The sequence below is a fragment of the Diceros bicornis genome, chromosome 14 (genome assembly GCF_020826845.1).
Source record: "Diceros bicornis minor isolate mBicDic1 chromosome 14, mDicBic1.mat.cur, whole genome shotgun sequence".
Taxonomy (NCBI): Eukaryota; Metazoa; Chordata; class Mammalia; order Perissodactyla; family Rhinocerotidae; genus Diceros; species Diceros bicornis.
Genome location: NC_080753.1, coordinates 2,663,099 through 2,681,521, shown reverse-complemented (window position 1 = coordinate 2,681,521; position 18,423 = coordinate 2,663,099). Strand labels below are relative to the sequence as shown.

General features: G+C 37.4%; 1 protein-coding gene across 1 annotated transcript in view; it reads left to right on the top strand.

Moving 5' to 3' along the window:
• Nucleotides 1–18,423, top strand: part of COL19A1 (collagen type XIX alpha 1 chain) — a 297,565-nt gene that overhangs the window by 27,682 nt on the left and 251,460 nt on the right. The window contains exons 4-7 of the mRNA XM_058553922.1: nucleotides 8,307–8,430; nucleotides 9,721–9,996; nucleotides 14,270–14,350; nucleotides 18,089–18,214. Coding sequence (XP_058409905.1) covers nucleotides 8,307–8,430; nucleotides 9,721–9,996; nucleotides 14,270–14,350; nucleotides 18,089–18,214 — 607 coding nt within the window. The remainder of the gene's footprint in view (nucleotides 1–8,306; nucleotides 8,431–9,720; nucleotides 9,997–14,269; nucleotides 14,351–18,088; nucleotides 18,215–18,423) is intronic.

The following is an 18,423-nucleotide window of genomic DNA, read 5'->3' as shown; positions in this document are numbered from 1 at the left end:
CCTATATGACCATAATCCTAAGTGGAAAGTGAGGAGAAATGTGTTTTCATTATTTTTTCTTTGTAACAAACCACTGCAAAACTTAGTGGTTTAAATAACAATTTATTTCTTCTTATGATTTTATGAGTCAGAAATATAAGCAAGATTCATCTGCCTAGTTTTGCTTCATGAAGCATTCACTCAGATCACTCTCTTGGCTGCTTTAAGCTTGTGGTTGGGCTGAACTGGAAGAAGGTCCGAGATATTACTGATGATGTCAGCAGGAATGGCAAATTAAGGTGCTCAGAAAATGTACCCATCCATAAAAGCAATGAGAACACAGGAAAAAATGGTCAAAATAAATATTTTCAGAGCTCTGGATATTAACCAAGGTCTTACAATAATCTAATAACTGTTTGTTCAAGAAAAAACTGACTCTTGGTATGAATAGCAAGCTTTGTGGCATTTTAACTTGTCCTATTCACATTCCTCTCTCCTTAACACAATGGTGGACTTTAAAACTAACAGCTCCATAATCACAAGTGCAAACTAGCATCCTAGCAGCCGTTGGAGAAGGAAGAATGAGGTTGGAAGTCAATAAAAGCCCCATTGCCAGAAAACTGTCATTATTTTACCTGACTAGTAGTTCCTTGGAAACCCCTACTCACAGGGCTTGTTTTTATTTGACCTGACTCACAGCTCTCTCAGTAATAACAGTCCTTTTCCCATGGCATTTGTTGAAAACAATCAATAGCAATTGTTTAATCTTGCAGCTGCCCAAGACAGCAGTGACAACTGGGGCAAATGACAAGATGACCACTAATTTTTAAAGGAAAATTTGAGGAAGCAGATGTCCATAGAAAACACTAGAAAGCTCCAACATATTTGTAGGAATCAAGACAGTTATGTGTATGCACAGGGCTTTGCAGAAACCCAAGAAATATCTGGAAAGGCCATAAACTCATAGCTCTGGCCAACTTTGAAGCTCTGAGCAAGCATAAAATGAAGGCTAAGGAGAGTTGTAAACTGCCTGCCTGAGCATTGAAGGCATTCTCCAACATGCACTCATCGTCCCCCAGCAGAGGCTGGATACTTATATGTCAAAGGACTTAACTGTTCAATCATTAGCTGACCACTAAACTAACTGAGGAGAGACTCCAGTGGTCACACATGACAAAGAATGCACACTTTAAAAAATTAGTTCAGGAAGTGACTAAGCAAGCAAATAGCAGCAACAACAATGACAACCAAAATAACAAAGAAAAACAACAGCAAAACTCTGATGGGTGGAGAATAAAATGATTCCCAGAGTGCCACATTATATTATTTAAAATGTATATTTTTTCAATTAAAAAATTACAATATATGCAAAGAAACAAAGTATGGCCCATACACAGAGAAAAGAGCAGTTAGTAGAAACTTTCCCGAGGAAACTTAGACATTGGAATTACTTGGCAAAGACTTTAAATCAGCTATTTAAAATATGTTCAAATAACTAAAGGTAACTGTCTAATGAACTAAAGGAGTGTATAAAAATGATGTCTCACCAAATAGAGAATACCAATAAATAGATAGGAATTATTAAGAAGAAGCAAATCAAAATCTTGGAATTGAAAACTGTAATAATTGAAGGGAAAAATTTATAAGAGAGCTCAAGGGCAGATTTGAGGTGGTGAAAGAAAGAATTGGAGAACTTGAAAGTAAGTCAATTGAGATTGTCTAATATGAGGAACAGAAAAAAAAGAATGAAGGAAAATGAACACAGCTTCAGAGACCTGTGTGATACCATCAAGCAATCCGACATTAGCATAATAGGAGTCTCAGAAGGAGAGGAGAGAAAGAAAGGGAAAGAAAGACTATTTGAAGAAATAATTGCTTGAAACTTCCAAAATTTGATGAAAGCCATTAATCTATACATTTAAGAAGCTCAACAAACTCCACTAAGTAGGATAAACTCAAAGAGATCCAGTGACCTAGTCACTGCCAAAAGACAGACTCTTGATAAGACCAAGAGAGAAGTGGTTCATCATGTACAAGGAGTGCTCAATAAAATTAAGCTGATTTCTCATCAGAAGGCAGTAGGATGACATAGTCAAAGTTCTAAAGGAAAAAGGAAGCCAATCAAGAATTCTCTCTCCAGCAAAACTATCCTTCAAAACTGAAAATGAAGCTAGGATATTTCTAGATAAAAACTGAGAGAATTCATCACTTGTAAATCTGTCTTACAAGAAATACTAAAGAAATCTCTTCAGGCTGAATTGAAAGGAAACTAGAAAGTATTTCAAATCCACACAAAGAAATAAAGAACACTGGTAAAGTTAATTACAAAGATAAATATAAAAGAATAAATGTCTTTTCTTTGTAACATTTTCATTCTCTTATCAGATTTAAAATACAGTTGTATAAACAAACAAATAAATAAATAAAGCAGTAATTATAAATCTATGTTGATGGGCATATAAAGTCTACAGATACGGTTTGTGTGACCATAATAGCACAAAGAAAGGAAGAGGAAATTGCTATATTGGAGCAATATTTTTATATACTATTGAAATTAAATTGATATCAATCTGAACTAGATTGTTGTAAACGTAAGATGTTCATTGTAGTCCTCAGGGCAACCACTAGGAAAATAACTCAAAAAATATAGTAAAAGAAACAAGGGAATTAAAATGGCACACTAGAAAATATCTATTTAACACAAAAGAAGGCAGTCATGGAAGAATAGAGAAACAAAAAAGACATAAGATATATAGAAAACAAGTAGGAAAATATTTGTTATTCCGTTGAGTTGATTCTGACTGATAGCAACCCTGTGTACAGCAGAATGGAACCCTGTCTGGTCTTTTTGCACCAGCCTCTCACCTTCTGCCACTATATCAGACAGTGCTCCACTGCTATTCATAGGGTTTTCATGGTCAATTGTTTCAGAAGTGGGTGGCCAGGTCCTTCTTCCTAGTCTGTCTTAGTCTGGGGGCTCCTCTGAAACCTGTCCATCATGGGTGACCCTGCTGGTAATCGAAATACTGGTGGCATAGGAAATAGCAAAATAGCAAACATAAATCCTACCTTAGCTGTAATTATATTAAATGTAAATATTAAACACTTAAATAAAAAGGAAAAGATTTACAGAATGGATTAAAAAAGAAAATATGATTCAACTAGGTGCTATCAAAAAGAGATACATGTAAGATTCAAAGTGAAAGTAAAGAGGATTCATTAAAAGTAAAGGGGAAAAGATATATCATGAAAACAGAAATTGAAAGAGACCTTGAGTGGCTGCACTAATTGCCTTAGTCAGCTTGGGCTGCCACGACAAGATACGTATACTGAAGCTTCAACCACAGAAATTTATTTCTCACAGTTCTGGAGGATAGAAGTCCAAGATCGGGGTGCCAGCATGGCCTGGTTCTGGTAAGGGGCCCTTCTAGTGGCTTATAGATATCTGCCTTCTTTCTGTGTCCTCACATGGCAAAGAGAGAGAGAGGGAGGGAGGGAGGGAGGGCGAGAGAAAAAGGGAGAGAGGGAGCTCTCTGGTCTATTCTTATAAGGGCACTAATCCCATCATGAGGACCCCACCCTCATGACCTCATGTAAACCTAATTACTTCCCAAAGGCCCCATCTCCAAATACCATCACATTGGGGGTTAGGACTTCAACATATGAATTTTAGGGAGACACAATTCAGCCCATAGCACTAATATCAGACAAAATATACTTTAAGGAAAAGCTGTTAGAGAAGACACGGAAGTGCATTTTGATAATAAGAGTGTTAATCCACCAAGACAATAAATTATAAACACATATGTACCCAACAATAAAGCCCCCAAATTCATGAAGGAAAAACTGACACAACTGAAGGGAGAAATAGACAGTTCAACAGTTATTATTGGAGACTTCAATACCCCATTTTCAAAACTGATAGAACATTAGACAGAAGGTCAATAAGGAAATAGAAGACTTGAACACATCTATAAGCTAATCAGACGTAACAGGCTATGGAACATTCCACCCAACAACAGCAGAATACACATTCTTCTCAAGTGTACATGGAATATTCTCCAGGATAGGCCATATGTTAGACCATAAAGCAAGTCTCAGTAAGTTTAAAAGGACTGAAACCATCCTGCTGTTATAAGATTTTAAAAGCAGTCCCATTTCTAACACTAGGTTTTCTGTTCACAACCTCGAGTTCTAATTTTGGCCATGCACTATATATTTCCCTCTCTCTTCCAATTTATATCACTTCCTTATATTTTCTGTGGATATTTTCCTTCTCCCAACCGATTTTGAGAAACAATTTGAGCAGGAACCATTTTTTTTCCCATCTTTGTAAGCCTCAGAATGCCTTACACATGATGGGTATTCAGCAAACATTTGTGTAGATCCAAGGTTGCCAACTAGCAGCTGCTGTTTTTATTTGGTGTGCACAGTGTTGGTCTGGATAGTGTTTATGAAAAATCTGAATTAATTGCCAAAATTAAAACTCTAAACTTTTCAGATTAAAAAAATCTGAGTATTTGGCTTCTCTTGAAAAATGGGATGATCTGGCAACACTGGACCCACTTTCCCACATGGTAACAGTTGGCTGGAGCTAAATAGCAGCTGCCCTTGTGGATGGGCTGGGCTCTCAGTTTCCCTCAATCCATGCATGTGTCCTCTACATGAGATGAGTGTTAGCTGCTGTTATTAACTTGCTTGCTCTATTTGTTTTTCCTATAGAAGTCTTAAGAGGAGAGTGAAAATTTCTTGTATGCACATTTCTATCCAAGATGGAAAAAACAAAGCTATATTGAGGGCGCCTGTGTTGGTGGTGGTTTTTTGTGTTTTTTTGTTTGTTTGTTTGTTTTTTATTGCTTATATCCGAATTCAATTCTTCATCAATTGTTTCATTTAGGAATATTTATTGAGTACCTATCTCGTGCAGGCACTGTTCTAGTTGCTGAGAACAAGATGGTGAATGGGATAGACAAAGAACCTCAGGAAGCTTACATTCCAGTGTTCCTGGATATATTCCTGCCCCTATAGCCATGTAGTTGTGACTCTTGGTTTATATCAATGAAGAAAGGATGTCTTCAGTGTTAAAACCTTCAGAAGGATTGAGGGGAATGAGGATTGAGACGAGGCCAGGGGATCAGCTGATTGGGAATGCTTTTAGAATGCAGGAGAGTTAAGGGCTGAGTGGATAGTGACAATGTAGTTGTTCACAGTATTCATTTAAGAAGTTTGGTGGGTAGATAGGAGGGTAATGTAATGGTGTAAAAAGGTTAGAGGAAGTTTTGTCTATTTGTTTCATAGCAGGTGGGAAGACATGCATATATTTGTAAACCAAGATAAAAGGGGCATTGGAGAGGGAGAGATTGAAGATTTAAAAGGAGTTTTACCCCTCTAAAATGCAAAAGTGACGGTAGACCGGGAGATGAAGCAACAGGGAAAGAAAGATTACTGCGCATTCCTGGTGACAGAAAGCAGTGGGAAGACTGATCACCCACTCAACGTATGGGAGGAAGTTAGAACCTACTTGTTGCAGGACGGGGCATACTGTGAGGTGTGGGCCATTTACCTCGCCAGACACCTGAGAGACTCCTCACCAGGGGGAACCAGCCTCTGCAGAAGCTGGTGGGGTGTGTCTGTGTGTGTGTGTGTGTGTGTGTGTGTGTGTGTAGAGAAAATTAGGCCCCCGATTACCTCCTCTGTCTTCATCCAACCAGAGTAGAGATGAGAGGTTTATTATCGAGCGAAACTGGGCCAGAGAGCCTGCAGACCAGGGGTAAGCAGAAGAACGAGGGCGGGATGGAGGCCTGGCATCGAAAACAGAGGGATAAAGTAAAATTCCAGACTGAACGTGGACCCCCACGTGGGACCCCCAGACACCCACCCTGCTCTAGAATGCCTGCAGCCAGGTGAATACTCTTTACCAAGTGGGAAATAGAAGGATTCTTCTTTGGAAAAACTGAATGTTCCTTGAGAAATAATCCCCTACATTAACAGTTCAGGGACTCTCAGTGCAATCCGCCAGCTGACCGTGCTATACAGGGAAGCTTGTTGGTCAACACACTGTGCCAGCATGCGTGAAGTTTGCAATCAAAGTTTCAGTGCTTCGTTCTTAAATATATACGGACTACAAACATCACCGGAAATTAGGGTATAGCTTCCAACATGGAAGAGAGAGGTCAAACCTTCAAATAGGAAAAGCTAACCTGGATGAAATGGAGACATTCCAGGACGCAGGGAAAAACATTTAAAAGCCCACCTAATGGATAGCATCAGAGATTTATCCTGAATGCAGGATATTTTGAAAAAGAGAACAAAGAAAATCTTGGAAATAAAAAAATAAAAATTGATGTTGAATAGAAGGATTGGAAAATAAATCAGGAAAATATCCCAGAAAGTAGAATAAATAAGGAGATGGAAAAATATAAGAGAAAGGATAAGAAAATGAGATCGTTAATATAGGAGTTAACTGTCTAAAAAGGAAGTTCCTGGAAGAGGGGATAAGAGAAAATGACGTGTGGAAAATAATAAAAAACTTATAAAAATCTTTCTCAGTGATGCACAGCCCATATTGAAAGATGTGCTTAGTACAATGAATGGAGTAAAACCCCCAGGAAATAGCACTGTCAAATTCCAGAACCCTTGAGATGAAGACAGGATCCTAAAAGAATCAAGGTGGAGAGTGGATAAAGGAGGCAGGAAGTTGGAAGCAAGGTGGAGACACAATTATTGCATGTGAGCGGGACCTGTGTGGGGGTTGAGGTTTCCCTTTAAAAAGGAGTTTGATGCACTAACTAGTTTAAAATTTCCATGTGGAAGTCTATGTTTTGGTGTCACCTGTCACCTCTACCTGTGCCCACCTTTCGGGTTTATAGGTCGTCCCAAAGACAAATGGCAGGCATCACAGTTTGGTCATTTGGTTTGTTTTTTAATGAACAACATTTTCTAAACCAGTACCATAACGGTCATTGTAAGATTTAGTTTAATACTGGTGGCTTTCCAGAGGAAATTCCATTTTAGATGCTTTCTTTTATTTTGAGGGGTGGGAAACAAATGATTTGCTAATCACTTGCTCACTTAGGAGGTGGTATGATAATGTAGATGCAATAAAGTTGGTTGCCTCTCTTTTTAATATATTCTCAAAGAAGAAGATAAAGCTAGACTATACATATATATATACACATATACATATACACACATATATGTACATAAATATGTGTGCATGTGTTTAACCAAGTAAGTAAATAAGGACTTTAGGCCAGCACAGCTTTTTCATATTTTTCCCTGATTTCCGTACCACACGTGACTTGGTCTCTAACAAAAAGAGTAAAGCTCACATTTCAGAATTCTCCGTGACAGCAGTTGTCAGTTTCAGTAGCCCTTAGTGTAATATTTGAAGTTAGTAGTTACCGTCTCAGTGTGTGGTGTCTTGTCTGTATACACAGCTTCTTGCTATGTTAGTTCTTAAGAGAATTCTTACCTACTATTCCTCATGATTTTTTAAAAGAAAAGCAAGATTCCAGGCTTGCAGAGTTTTTACATACAATACAGATAAATTTAAAAGTCAGCTTGAAGGAATGTATTTCTCCTTGTTTTCCACTGCAAGTCTAAATACGAGACATGTTCACTGTGAACTTTTTTCCCTGAATTTCTTCATGGGTCCAGGAAGACAGTATTTTCAAACAAGATTGAGGCAGAAGGATAGTTGGGAGGTCTTTTGGCTTCTTTCTGCTACCTAGAAAGAATTTCCTCATTTTGTCTTCAGTAGGAATGAAAAATAGGCTAAAACCTCTTTGTTATATTTAGTATCGGTTTTAAATTGATACCATGAAATCAGTATTAGGAGCTCATTTGCAAGAGTTTAATATGAAAAAACTTCTTCTTTGGACAATATACATTTAGTTCTTAGCAGTGTTCTTTGAAATGCTCTGTCCTCCTCTACTGACAAAGCCGAGGGGTTCTGTTTATTGCCTTTATAGGTCTCTACTGTTTGCCAGAGCACAGTGAGTTCTGAGACTCTCTGCTGGAACATCCTGTTGAGTAAGGGAAGATCACAACATAGGCTATAGCCTACTGGCTTGCTTTAACACACCCCAAGCTTTACCAGAAAATTTTGAAAGGAGAAAGAGTAAGGATAAAAATTTCATAGGTAATGTAGGCATAGCTGCTGCCATATATCCATTAGGGAAATTACTGTAAAAATGCATGATGAATGATCAATTCATTGAGAAAACTATGACTGAGATATTGTGTTACGTAGAACCTCATACCTAGGTTTTCTTCCCTTGCCATCTTCAGTTTTCCCACGGAAGTTCTCTGTTTTCCTCCCACAGTAAGATCTTTCCCAAAGGCCTTCCTGAGGAGTACGCCATAGCAACCACGTTTCGTGTACGAAGAAGCACCAAAAAGGAACGGTGGTTTCTGTGGCAGGTTCTAAACCAGCAGAATATGCCACAGGTGAGGAACCATGGAGCTGTGCTCACTCATTTTCTCTTGTGTGGTTCGGCCAGGTGAATCTGGGAACTGTGCACAAATTTGGGAGCAGATCTAGTAGTATCTGAATGTTCTATCTTGTAGAGGAATCGTCAACAGGGAAATGCAAGTGTTCTCCTAGTTAGGATGGTCTTGCTGAGACCTGTAATAGGAGAGCCTGGTGGATGAGACAAGATTGGTTTTTTTTTTTTTTTTTCACTTCTAGATTCATATTTTGTCTACGGACACTCAAACTGCCCTTCCTTCACAGCTGCTTAATTGACTCTAAATCCAGCTCACTAATAACTTATCTCTTGTCATTTTTGATATTATATATTATTTTTAAAACTGTTCATTGTTTCATCTGAAAATCCTTAGTGAATTAAGAAGTGAGATATAAATATTGATTCCATCAACAAAAATTTATTGAACACACGCTATATGCTAGTTAGTGACAAAGACAAGAGATTTCAAAAGCATGATTCCTACTCTCAGGGAGCATAAGGCCTAAGGGGATGTCATCCAGGAGAACAACATACTAGAACATCATCACAGTGGGAGGGTGCAGTGGAGAGGGAAGCTCGGAGCTGGGTGGGGACCGTGGGAGCGCAGAAAGGACAGCTCCCCAAAATGGGGTACAGGGAAAGCAGGAATCCAGGAAACTTGTGGAAGAGATGGTACTTGGGCAGAAAGGATGGGGTGCAGGTACACAAACCTCTGTATTACTTATCAGCACCTTGCATTTGTGTTTATTTCTATACGCATCCATTGAAACATTTTTCATCTTCACTGGTCTTTTAATCTGTTAATAGAGTCACAATTTTTTGATGGGAAGATGAACTGAAGTGAAAGAGTATGTCCTCTGTGAAATGTATTTTCTCTGCACCCTGCAAGTCATCAAAGGTTAAAGACGTTGCTCTCAGTTTCCATGCTAAGAGAAGTGATCACGTTCTTATTTTTAAATTAGTTAACGTTGAATTCTTGAATTACTCATACAGAATTGTGTGTATACTTAGAAACACACACACACACACACATATATACTCTTAGATGTTCTCTCAAGAAAGGAGCATTTATATTCACCAGTATACCCCATATTGAAGCTATTGTTGTAGCTGGATGTTTGCTGTTCTTGTACCTGGTGGGCGCTAGTGTCTCTAGAACATTTTACTAAATGCCTCAGTTATACTAACATGCATCTTGAGTTTTAATTTGTGTGCTTTAATAATTTTGGACATGATTTTAAACATTTAAAGAGAATTTGCATCTTTGCAGGTTTCTGTAGTAGTTGATGGTGGAAAGAAGGTGGTGGAATTCATGTTCCGAGCTGCCGAGGGAGTTGTGCTGAACTACGTTTTTAGAAATCGAGAACTCCGCCAGTTGTTTGACCGTCAGTGGCATAGACTTGGCATTGGTATACAGTCCCGGGACATTTGGCTTTATGTGGATTGCACCTTAATTACCAGCCGGCACACCGATGAAAAGGAGGCTGTGGACTTTCTCGGAAGGACTGTTATCGCTGCCCGCGCTTCAGATGGCAAGCCTGTGGACGTGAGTTCTGACGTTGGTTGTGAAAGAGAACTAGTAACATTTCTAAATTAAAACAAAACATCTTATTAAAACCTTCTTCCTTTAATTATCATGTAGTACATTCCCTTCTCAACACTGTTTAAATTAATTTGCCGTCAGATGTGTGAAGTATAGCTATGTATGTATTTCCAACCGTGTTTTCACATATATTATCTTCTATCTATTTTCACTCATTTTCTCTAGGCTGTGAATTTGAAAGACTAGGTTATGCCTTAAAAAATTAGGTTATTAAAATTAAATTTTAGTAAAAGTTGAAAATATTATCCAAAAAGTAGGCTTGGTCTAAGCTCATATGTTTTGAATAGAAAGGACTGGAAAAAGATGAATTTTAAATGGCTCCAGATTATCTGATGCTTCCGTTAGAGAACAATAAACTATTCATCCTCAGAATCACAACTGTTTTGTACTGCAGACTATTTTTCATAAGCTTATAATGGTTTTTTAGGGTTCTTTTGGACAGAAACACAGCCACTAATTGTATCAGTTGTTCATTTGGATGAGAACAATTGGCTAGTAAAACCCTTTCAGATGAAAAGATCCTTTAAAAATTACATTTGATGCTCAGGGCCCAGCTCAGGGCCCAGTGATGTAGTGGTTGGGTTTTTGTGCCGCTTTGGCGGCCCAGGGTTCGCAAGTTCAGATTCCCGGCAAGAACCTACACATCACCCATCAGGCCATGCTGTGGCAGCATCCCACATATAAAATGGAGGAAGATTGGCACAGATGTTAGCTCAGGGACACTCTTCCTCAACAAAAAAAAAAAAAAATTGCATTTGATGCTCAGATGATATAGATTTACTATTAATTTCCCTAGAGAAAAAAGCCTATAATCTTAAAAAACTGAAATATATCTAAATTTGATGACTGCACATTTTCCTATGGGTAGAATAATGGGAAATTCATAAAAATAATCTGAATTTAGATCAAAAATAGGAATTGCTAATGCTGCTAACACAAAGCATTTAACAGTTCAATTTTATTTCAAACATACAATTCTGTGCTAATATATATTTGGCCAGTGTATTATTTCTAAAGGTCCCTGTGGAAGGAATCATAGACAGATGGGTAGGTAGGTAGGTAGATAGATAGATAGATAGATAGACAGACAGACAGACAGACAGATAGATAGATAGATAGATAGATAGATTTTATATATATGTATATACATATATATTCAATAAAATATTATTTTAAACTGTCTTCTCTTAGAGACAGGGAACAAATCAGTGAGAACATCAGAACTAGGGCTCAATGCTGGTCAGCAGAATAGGTCAGAGCAGAAGCTGGTCCTGGAGACAAGACATCAGGGTGTCCTGGAGAGTGAGCTGTCTTGAGGATCAGAGAGATGTGGTTGTAGGTTCCAGCTCATCTACTTAACTGTTAGGATATGCTAATTTATCTCATTAGCTGTTCATTTAACTGAGTCTCAGTATCCTCAATTATAAAATAGTGTTGGTAGAGTTACCAGGTGTAATTATATAGAGTATGTGCCATAGTGCCTAGTATGTGGTCAGTTCTCTGTATATTCATTTATTTATTCAGGGCCAGACATGCCATCAACCCTGGCATAAGAGAGTATAAAAAAAAAAACCACACACACAAAACCTGCTACCCCTGCTCTCAAAGATCTTGAAAGTTACTGGAAGGATTAAAGTCTGTCAGTAATGGTGGCCGCCAATAATAATAACAGTATTAATTGTAACGACAATGATACTAGACAGACCTTTCAGGAAGGTCTCTCCAAAGGCACGGGAGGAAGTGGAGACCAGCAGCTAGAACCTCAGAGATGAGACCTCCAGCAGGCGGAGTGTAGGTAGACAGGAACTCAGCTTCAGGGAATTCTAGCAACAGGAGCCAGGAGTGGCAGTGGTACCTGCTGCAAGTCCCGGAGGTTGGGCCTGGAATCTGGTCTCTTATGGGACTAGTGAGAGCAAAGTGGGCTCTGGTTCCAGGGGAACTGGGAGAACCAAAGAGCACACGGAGACAAACTCATGACCCTTGGGGGAGAGACGCCAAGGAGAGAGGAGCAAGTCATTGCAAGAGCGGGGTCCAGGCTCAGAGCCCACCCTCTGAAGGTGGAGTGCCATGTCCAGGGTCTCATTAACTTCTCACCCAGGGAAAGAATTAATCCCAGAACCTGAGGCCAAAGAATATCGGGTGTGCGCTTACAAAAAGACATAATGTGAAAATTATAGGATTACAGTAGTTTTGTAGTTTAATGTGGAATCAATTCATTTGAGGATAAAATTAAAGACATATCACAAGGATGCAGCTTTTTGAGGAGATAGTCACTGTTTAAGTTAAACAAACAAAATACATATTTTATTTTTAAAAGATTCTTGGTCCTACTAAAACTTTAAGTGGCTTAGTTTTTCATTACTTCCTTACAAGCTCTGTGATTCATAAGATCTGTTATAATGTGAAAATGTTTTATTTGTTCAGAATGTATGTTATTGAAAAAAAATCTAATGATTGGGTTTTATTTTACGTATACCACCCATGTGCTTTGTGAGAAAGAGATAGGTGACAAAACTGATATAAAGGAATTTTTTTAACAAACAAATCCTGTGTGACAAGGGTCAGTAAAGACTTCGCCCTAAACATTCTCCTTCTAAAGCATTGTCTCAGTGAAGGATTCTGAAGTAACTGATGAATAACGAAAGCGTCATTAAACTAGGCTGATGGTAGTGTCTATGTCATGGGTACTTGATTAGGTTCTACTTCGTTAAAAATTGATCATCTGTCTTCAGTTAAGTAAGATAATTCATATGAAGGCCCTAGCACAGTGGATGGTACATAATAGAATTTCAGTATTTATTGGCTGTTTTGATAACAATGATGATGATAAATAAGTTTTAGTTAAGAATATTAATTATTTGGAGTCCCCATTCTTCATTTTACATAATGGGTATGTTACTGCCTGGTGTTTCATTAGACTATGTAAGACAGTGTATTTAAACTTTCTAAGTAAAAGTTAACTCAATAACCTTTCAAAGAGTTATAGAAAAGAAATTGTTAAGTTTTATTTCATCTCAGAATCTTGCATTGGCTGTAAATCTTAGGCTGCTCATGAATCTACACAACGTCTGGAGTTCTTAATGCTTTCTGTGGGCTGAATTGATTTTGTTCATCTCAGTGTAACTAATAGTTACAGCTTTTTTCTTCTTTTTTGCTCTTTTGGTGTTGGGGTAGGGATTCAGAACTAAAGCAGATATCTGTTTTCTATTACTGTAGGATTAATTATTATGATATTACTGTCAAGTCTTTCTGTAGAAAGTACTTACTGACCTCAAAGTAATGCTTAATCTAGCTCTGTTACATTGGGAGACAGAGAAAGAGGTGGGGAGAGGCAGAAAAAGAGGGAGAGAGAGAAAGGTGGGGAGGAGAGGTGGGGAAGGAAGAGATTGTTTCTGACCTATGTTATATGTCGTATCATCATACGATTAATTATTAAATTTGCCTAATTTAAAATAACCTCTTTACGCATCTATCATATTGAAATTTTCTGAATAGTCTGTACTATTTTCTTTGTCTTATGTGGTGACTGATCTTGCATGTAAAGGCATGATTGCACTTTCGTTGAACTACTTTTAATTTCGTGTCCAAATGCCAAAAAAATGTGAATCTGCTGAGCAAATAGAAGGAATCAATCGTTTTTGTAAAAAGATTGTGAGTCTTGCTCAGGATTATGCCAGTATAATATAAAATCCACAGGTATTAGACAGAATCCATGAAAAAGATAAAAATTAAATACTGTTTGTTTTTTTTCTTCTTGGGAAGTGAGCATCTGTCCCAGTGCCTCAAACAGGAGGTCTGCAGCTATGGATAAAGCCTTCCCATCATGTGCTCAGACCTTTGCTTCACTTTTTCTCCATAGTTTTTTACTTTGAAATATTCCTCATTTTATCAGCATACTTTATCATAGTGCATAACTGTGCCTCTCTTTAATTAAATACCTCTTTTTTATTGTTTGAAAAAACTAGCCCAGGTTTGCCATTGCTTCCATTACCTGATTTTCTTTATTTGTCAATCTATCTCAATAACTGAGTCTATTTCTCAAATGGTTCATAAAATCATGAGTCCTAAATTGAAAAAAATACATTAAAAGTATCTACCAGTAATTTATTTGTATTAGCTTCTTTTTTCTTTCCAGTGAAATTACTGTAGTTCTTAAGTGCCTCAATGTGATTCTCAGAAAAACTAATGATGTGTCTTATTACTAATCTTTTAATAGATTGAACTTCACCAACTTAAAATCTACTGTAACTCAGACTTCATAGCTCAAGACACCTGTTGTGAAATATCAGCTACTAAGGTAAGTTGGTTTTCTTGGCACGTGAAGAGTGTAGACACCAGTTACCTGTCAGTTGCCTGGTCTGTAGATCCCCGAGGTAGGGTAGCACTGAGCATCTTCTGTGGAAGCCAGGAGAGTAATTTGTCCCAAGTAAGAGACCCTCTTAGTGCTCTCCCATAGATTCTTTTCACAATTTTAATCCCCATGTTTCTTCCTGAACTTTGGGAATTATATGTCCTCACTTGGACTCAGCATAAGTCCAAGAGAATTTATGCCTTCTTCCTAAGCTAGGTTCTGACAGTAGCACCATCATTTTCCAATTACAGGGGTTTTCAACCTGTGATCAGACCTCATGCTCCCTCATTTCCCTCTTCTAGCCCATCACCCATCCCAGATAGTTTTCCTTGGTGATAGATTTTTCATCTGCATCTTCCTTGTCCCTGTTATTGCCGTGGCTCACCTTTACTGTTCATGCCCAGATTGTGGTGTTATTGTGTCAACTACCTTCCCTGTCACCAGCTCTTTTTCTTTCCAGCATGACCAAAATAAGTCTCTGGGTCCCTGCTTTCTGTATTCATTTACTTTCTTCCACTAAACATTTACTGTTCAACATTGATCTTGTAGACGTGGTGCTAAGGAAGAAGGCTAACAGACACGAATAAGGCACATTCCCTGCCCTCTATTCATCTCTATCTCAAAGCCGTTGGTCACTCTCTGTTGACAACGAACTGTAAATTCAGGTTCTTGGCCTGTCTTTCTTACTGTTCCCAACCTAACTGTACAACTCTTACTTTCTTGTACCAATCTTCCCTTCAGAAAAAAGTACTGATTTCGGAAATTTATCTCTCTCATTGTGATGGTCATGTGTGGCATCTTATGTATTAGATATAGTTGCATTTGTTTTTATTTTATTCAACTACATTTTAAATTCATTGAGGGGAGTTATACTTTTATACTCTTCTTTTTTATTCCTAGCGCTTTGTTTGTAGAACAACAGTCAAATGTTGTTTCTTGACTTGTTGGCCTATCAACTGCTGAAGGAGAAAGATGAGACAAAAGGTGTTTGAAAGGGACTAATTCTAAAAAGTCTTACAGATAGAACAAATGAAAAGTAAAAGTAAAAGGTGAAAATGTTTTTCTTTGTATCTTAGGTTTCCCAGAAGTTCTACGCTTAACATAGAAAACTATATGAAAATTTTATCAATAGTTTAGTAATTCAAAAATATTTTTAACTTCTATCACTCACTATGGGAAATAGAATAATAAAGTGACCAGCTGACTCAAAGCATAACTGAGTCTTTCAAATTTATATGATTTGCTTATGTAACTTGGTTTCATAAAGCATATCTCCAACCAAGTTTATGGCTCTCATTCCAAGTAAAATGAAAGTCAGCCAAATATCTTTCTATAAATATCTAGAAAGATAACTTAGAATGCCAGTCTACAGACTTGAAATACCTAGACTTCCCGGAGCCACACATTTAAATCTTGAAGAAGTTAATGCTCCAAAAAATTTTTTTTAATTAATTATGCTTTTTTGGTGTAAGAGCTCTTAAAATAATAATTTTCCCTGATTGAAAAGTAACATGATGTTGTTTTAATATATCTAAATGTTATATTCTTAACCAATAGTCACTACTCTGTGTCATCACGTAATAGACATTTTCAACTTGAATTATGAGAAAGCTGTTTAAGGAAGTATAAGTGGTGGATTTGATAGAGTGGTTTGATAGTTAAAAGCAGTGACATAACCTCACAAATTATGGAAAAAAATTTTAATCATGTTTTAGAAAGATTATTTAGGAGTTAGTTTTAAAGAGGAGAAAATAAAGTAGGAATTCTTCTCCAACTATGGAAAAAAACAGGGAAAGACTGTTTATTTTCCTGCTGATAATTATTTGGAGGGACATCACCATTCTGTTAAAGATCAACAGAAAATAGAAACATGCTATGTTTTACAAGTGGTAATGTATAGTTTGGAAGATAAATGATTACACAAAAGCCATTTAAGTGCATCTGCTATAATTCTGACACCAACGGTTTTTTTTTCCTTGAAAAATGTGTTGAATTCAGAAAATTTTAATGTACTTGCTTAAAAATCTAATTTTTTTCCTAGAATTTCAGAGCAGATATGTTTTTTGTTATTAATATTTTATAGTGTATTTCAAAGGTGAAATTTATTCGAGATAATCTATATGCATGCTTCTATTAACTAGATTTTCTGTTTCTGAAGCAGTCATTTCATGACTACAGACATAGAATGAAGAATAAATATGAAGAGAAGGAGGAAATCAGCAACATTTGTTGAAAATGAATAAGAAATATGATTAAAATTTTGAGCACCAATTAACTGAATATGTGCCAAATCAAAACCAGAGGTTGTGTGAGGGGAGGAGTCCATACTTGTACATTTTATGTTTCCTTTAGGCACTTTTTGGAGAGTGTGGACAGTTTCATAGTGAAGCCTGAGACATACTTTTAAAGTCATTTAACTCCCCAATTTAATATAGTGAATCAATTATCCAGAGCAAAAGTGTGAACTCTAAGCAGGGCTTCATTATCTGACTGGAAACCCATGGGCGGGAACTGGCTGGAAAATCACACAATCATATAAGATAAATGTTTTTTGATAATCGTGTTTTATTCTAATGTGAGTTTTAGACTTGTGGCCTTGGAAATGTATTAAGGTAACTAAATAGCTGATCCATTAAATCTGGAGAGCGGCGATGTGAAAGAACTCGTGGTGAGGACAGGAAACCAGTCAGTGTTTCTGGGGCTACTTTTCTTGCAGTTTTGATGTTCTCAAGTTTTTTTGTTTTAAAATTTGTGTATATTTATTATAGAAAACTTGGAAAATACAGCCAAATTCAAAGAAGGAACTAAATATCAACCATGATCTCACCACCATAAATAACCACTGGCAATCTTTTAGTTTTGTATCCTGACGATATCCTTCCCTGCATATATATTTGTAGTTTACAAAGTAATGGGTGAACCCTTTCCCCCAAACGGCATACTCAGAGGTCCACACCGTGGTGAGGAGCCTGGTAAATGATGTTGGGAGGGAATGATGCATTTATCCTCTTTAGTCTCGCCATCTGGATTTTCTTTTCCAGAGAAAAACAGTTTATTACTTTGTAACCAAATTTCACTGCGTGTTGTCCCACATGTTCTGAACCCACTGGATAAATATAAAATTCACCACTTATCTGCTACAGTGGAGACTTTTTAATAACTTTAAAGGACAATGGACTGAAATAAGATATACATTAATTAGATATATACCATCTTTGAGTGTAAAAGAATTTATTTTCTACTTTTACATGTCTTTACAATCATTTTTTTGAAGTAAATGGTGTTTTATAAGTTCAAATTACATTCTTTTATTTTAAAGTTCATTCCCAAACACATATACAGATGTCATTTGTATAAATTATTTTATGGTAACAATGCAATTATTGTAAATGTTTGATATTACTATACTTGTCATAAAGTCACCTATAATAGCTTTAGAATTTCTCATCAAAACCAACACTTCATGCGTTTCTAGTGTGTTGTCAGTGTAATAAAACACATGGGGGGCCTAGTGAACGAACAAAGGCGTTATAAACTTTCACATACTCATGTCGACTTTTGGTTAGTTAGAAGGCAGTTCTTGCAGGTAACCCCAGTCGTCCCTAGTTTGGTGGGAGCCAGTGTGTGGAACGTCAAAATGTTTGGAATTGATGCCATTTCCTAAAGCATCTTTTCGGATTTTAGTGTCCAGAGCAGGAAGGCTTTGGAAGTACCACATCGTCATTGGTACCCGCGCATGCCAGTAAAATGTCTGCATATCTGCCGGCAAAGCAGGAACTTCCAGACCAGTGCCAGTGCGTTCCAAACAAGGTATGCTGGTTTTCATCTATGCTCACTGAAAAGCCCATCCACCTTGACCGTGGCTCTGGCGCACAGAATGTATCTTACTCTTTAGTGCTAGTTGAATCTAATGCATGAGCCACTCAGTCACTGGGGTGGGTTAAGAGAAGGGAACTGGAGATAGGATTTCCTGGATTTTTCTCTGGATAGTGCTGAGGCCATCTGGCCTTCTTTCCAGG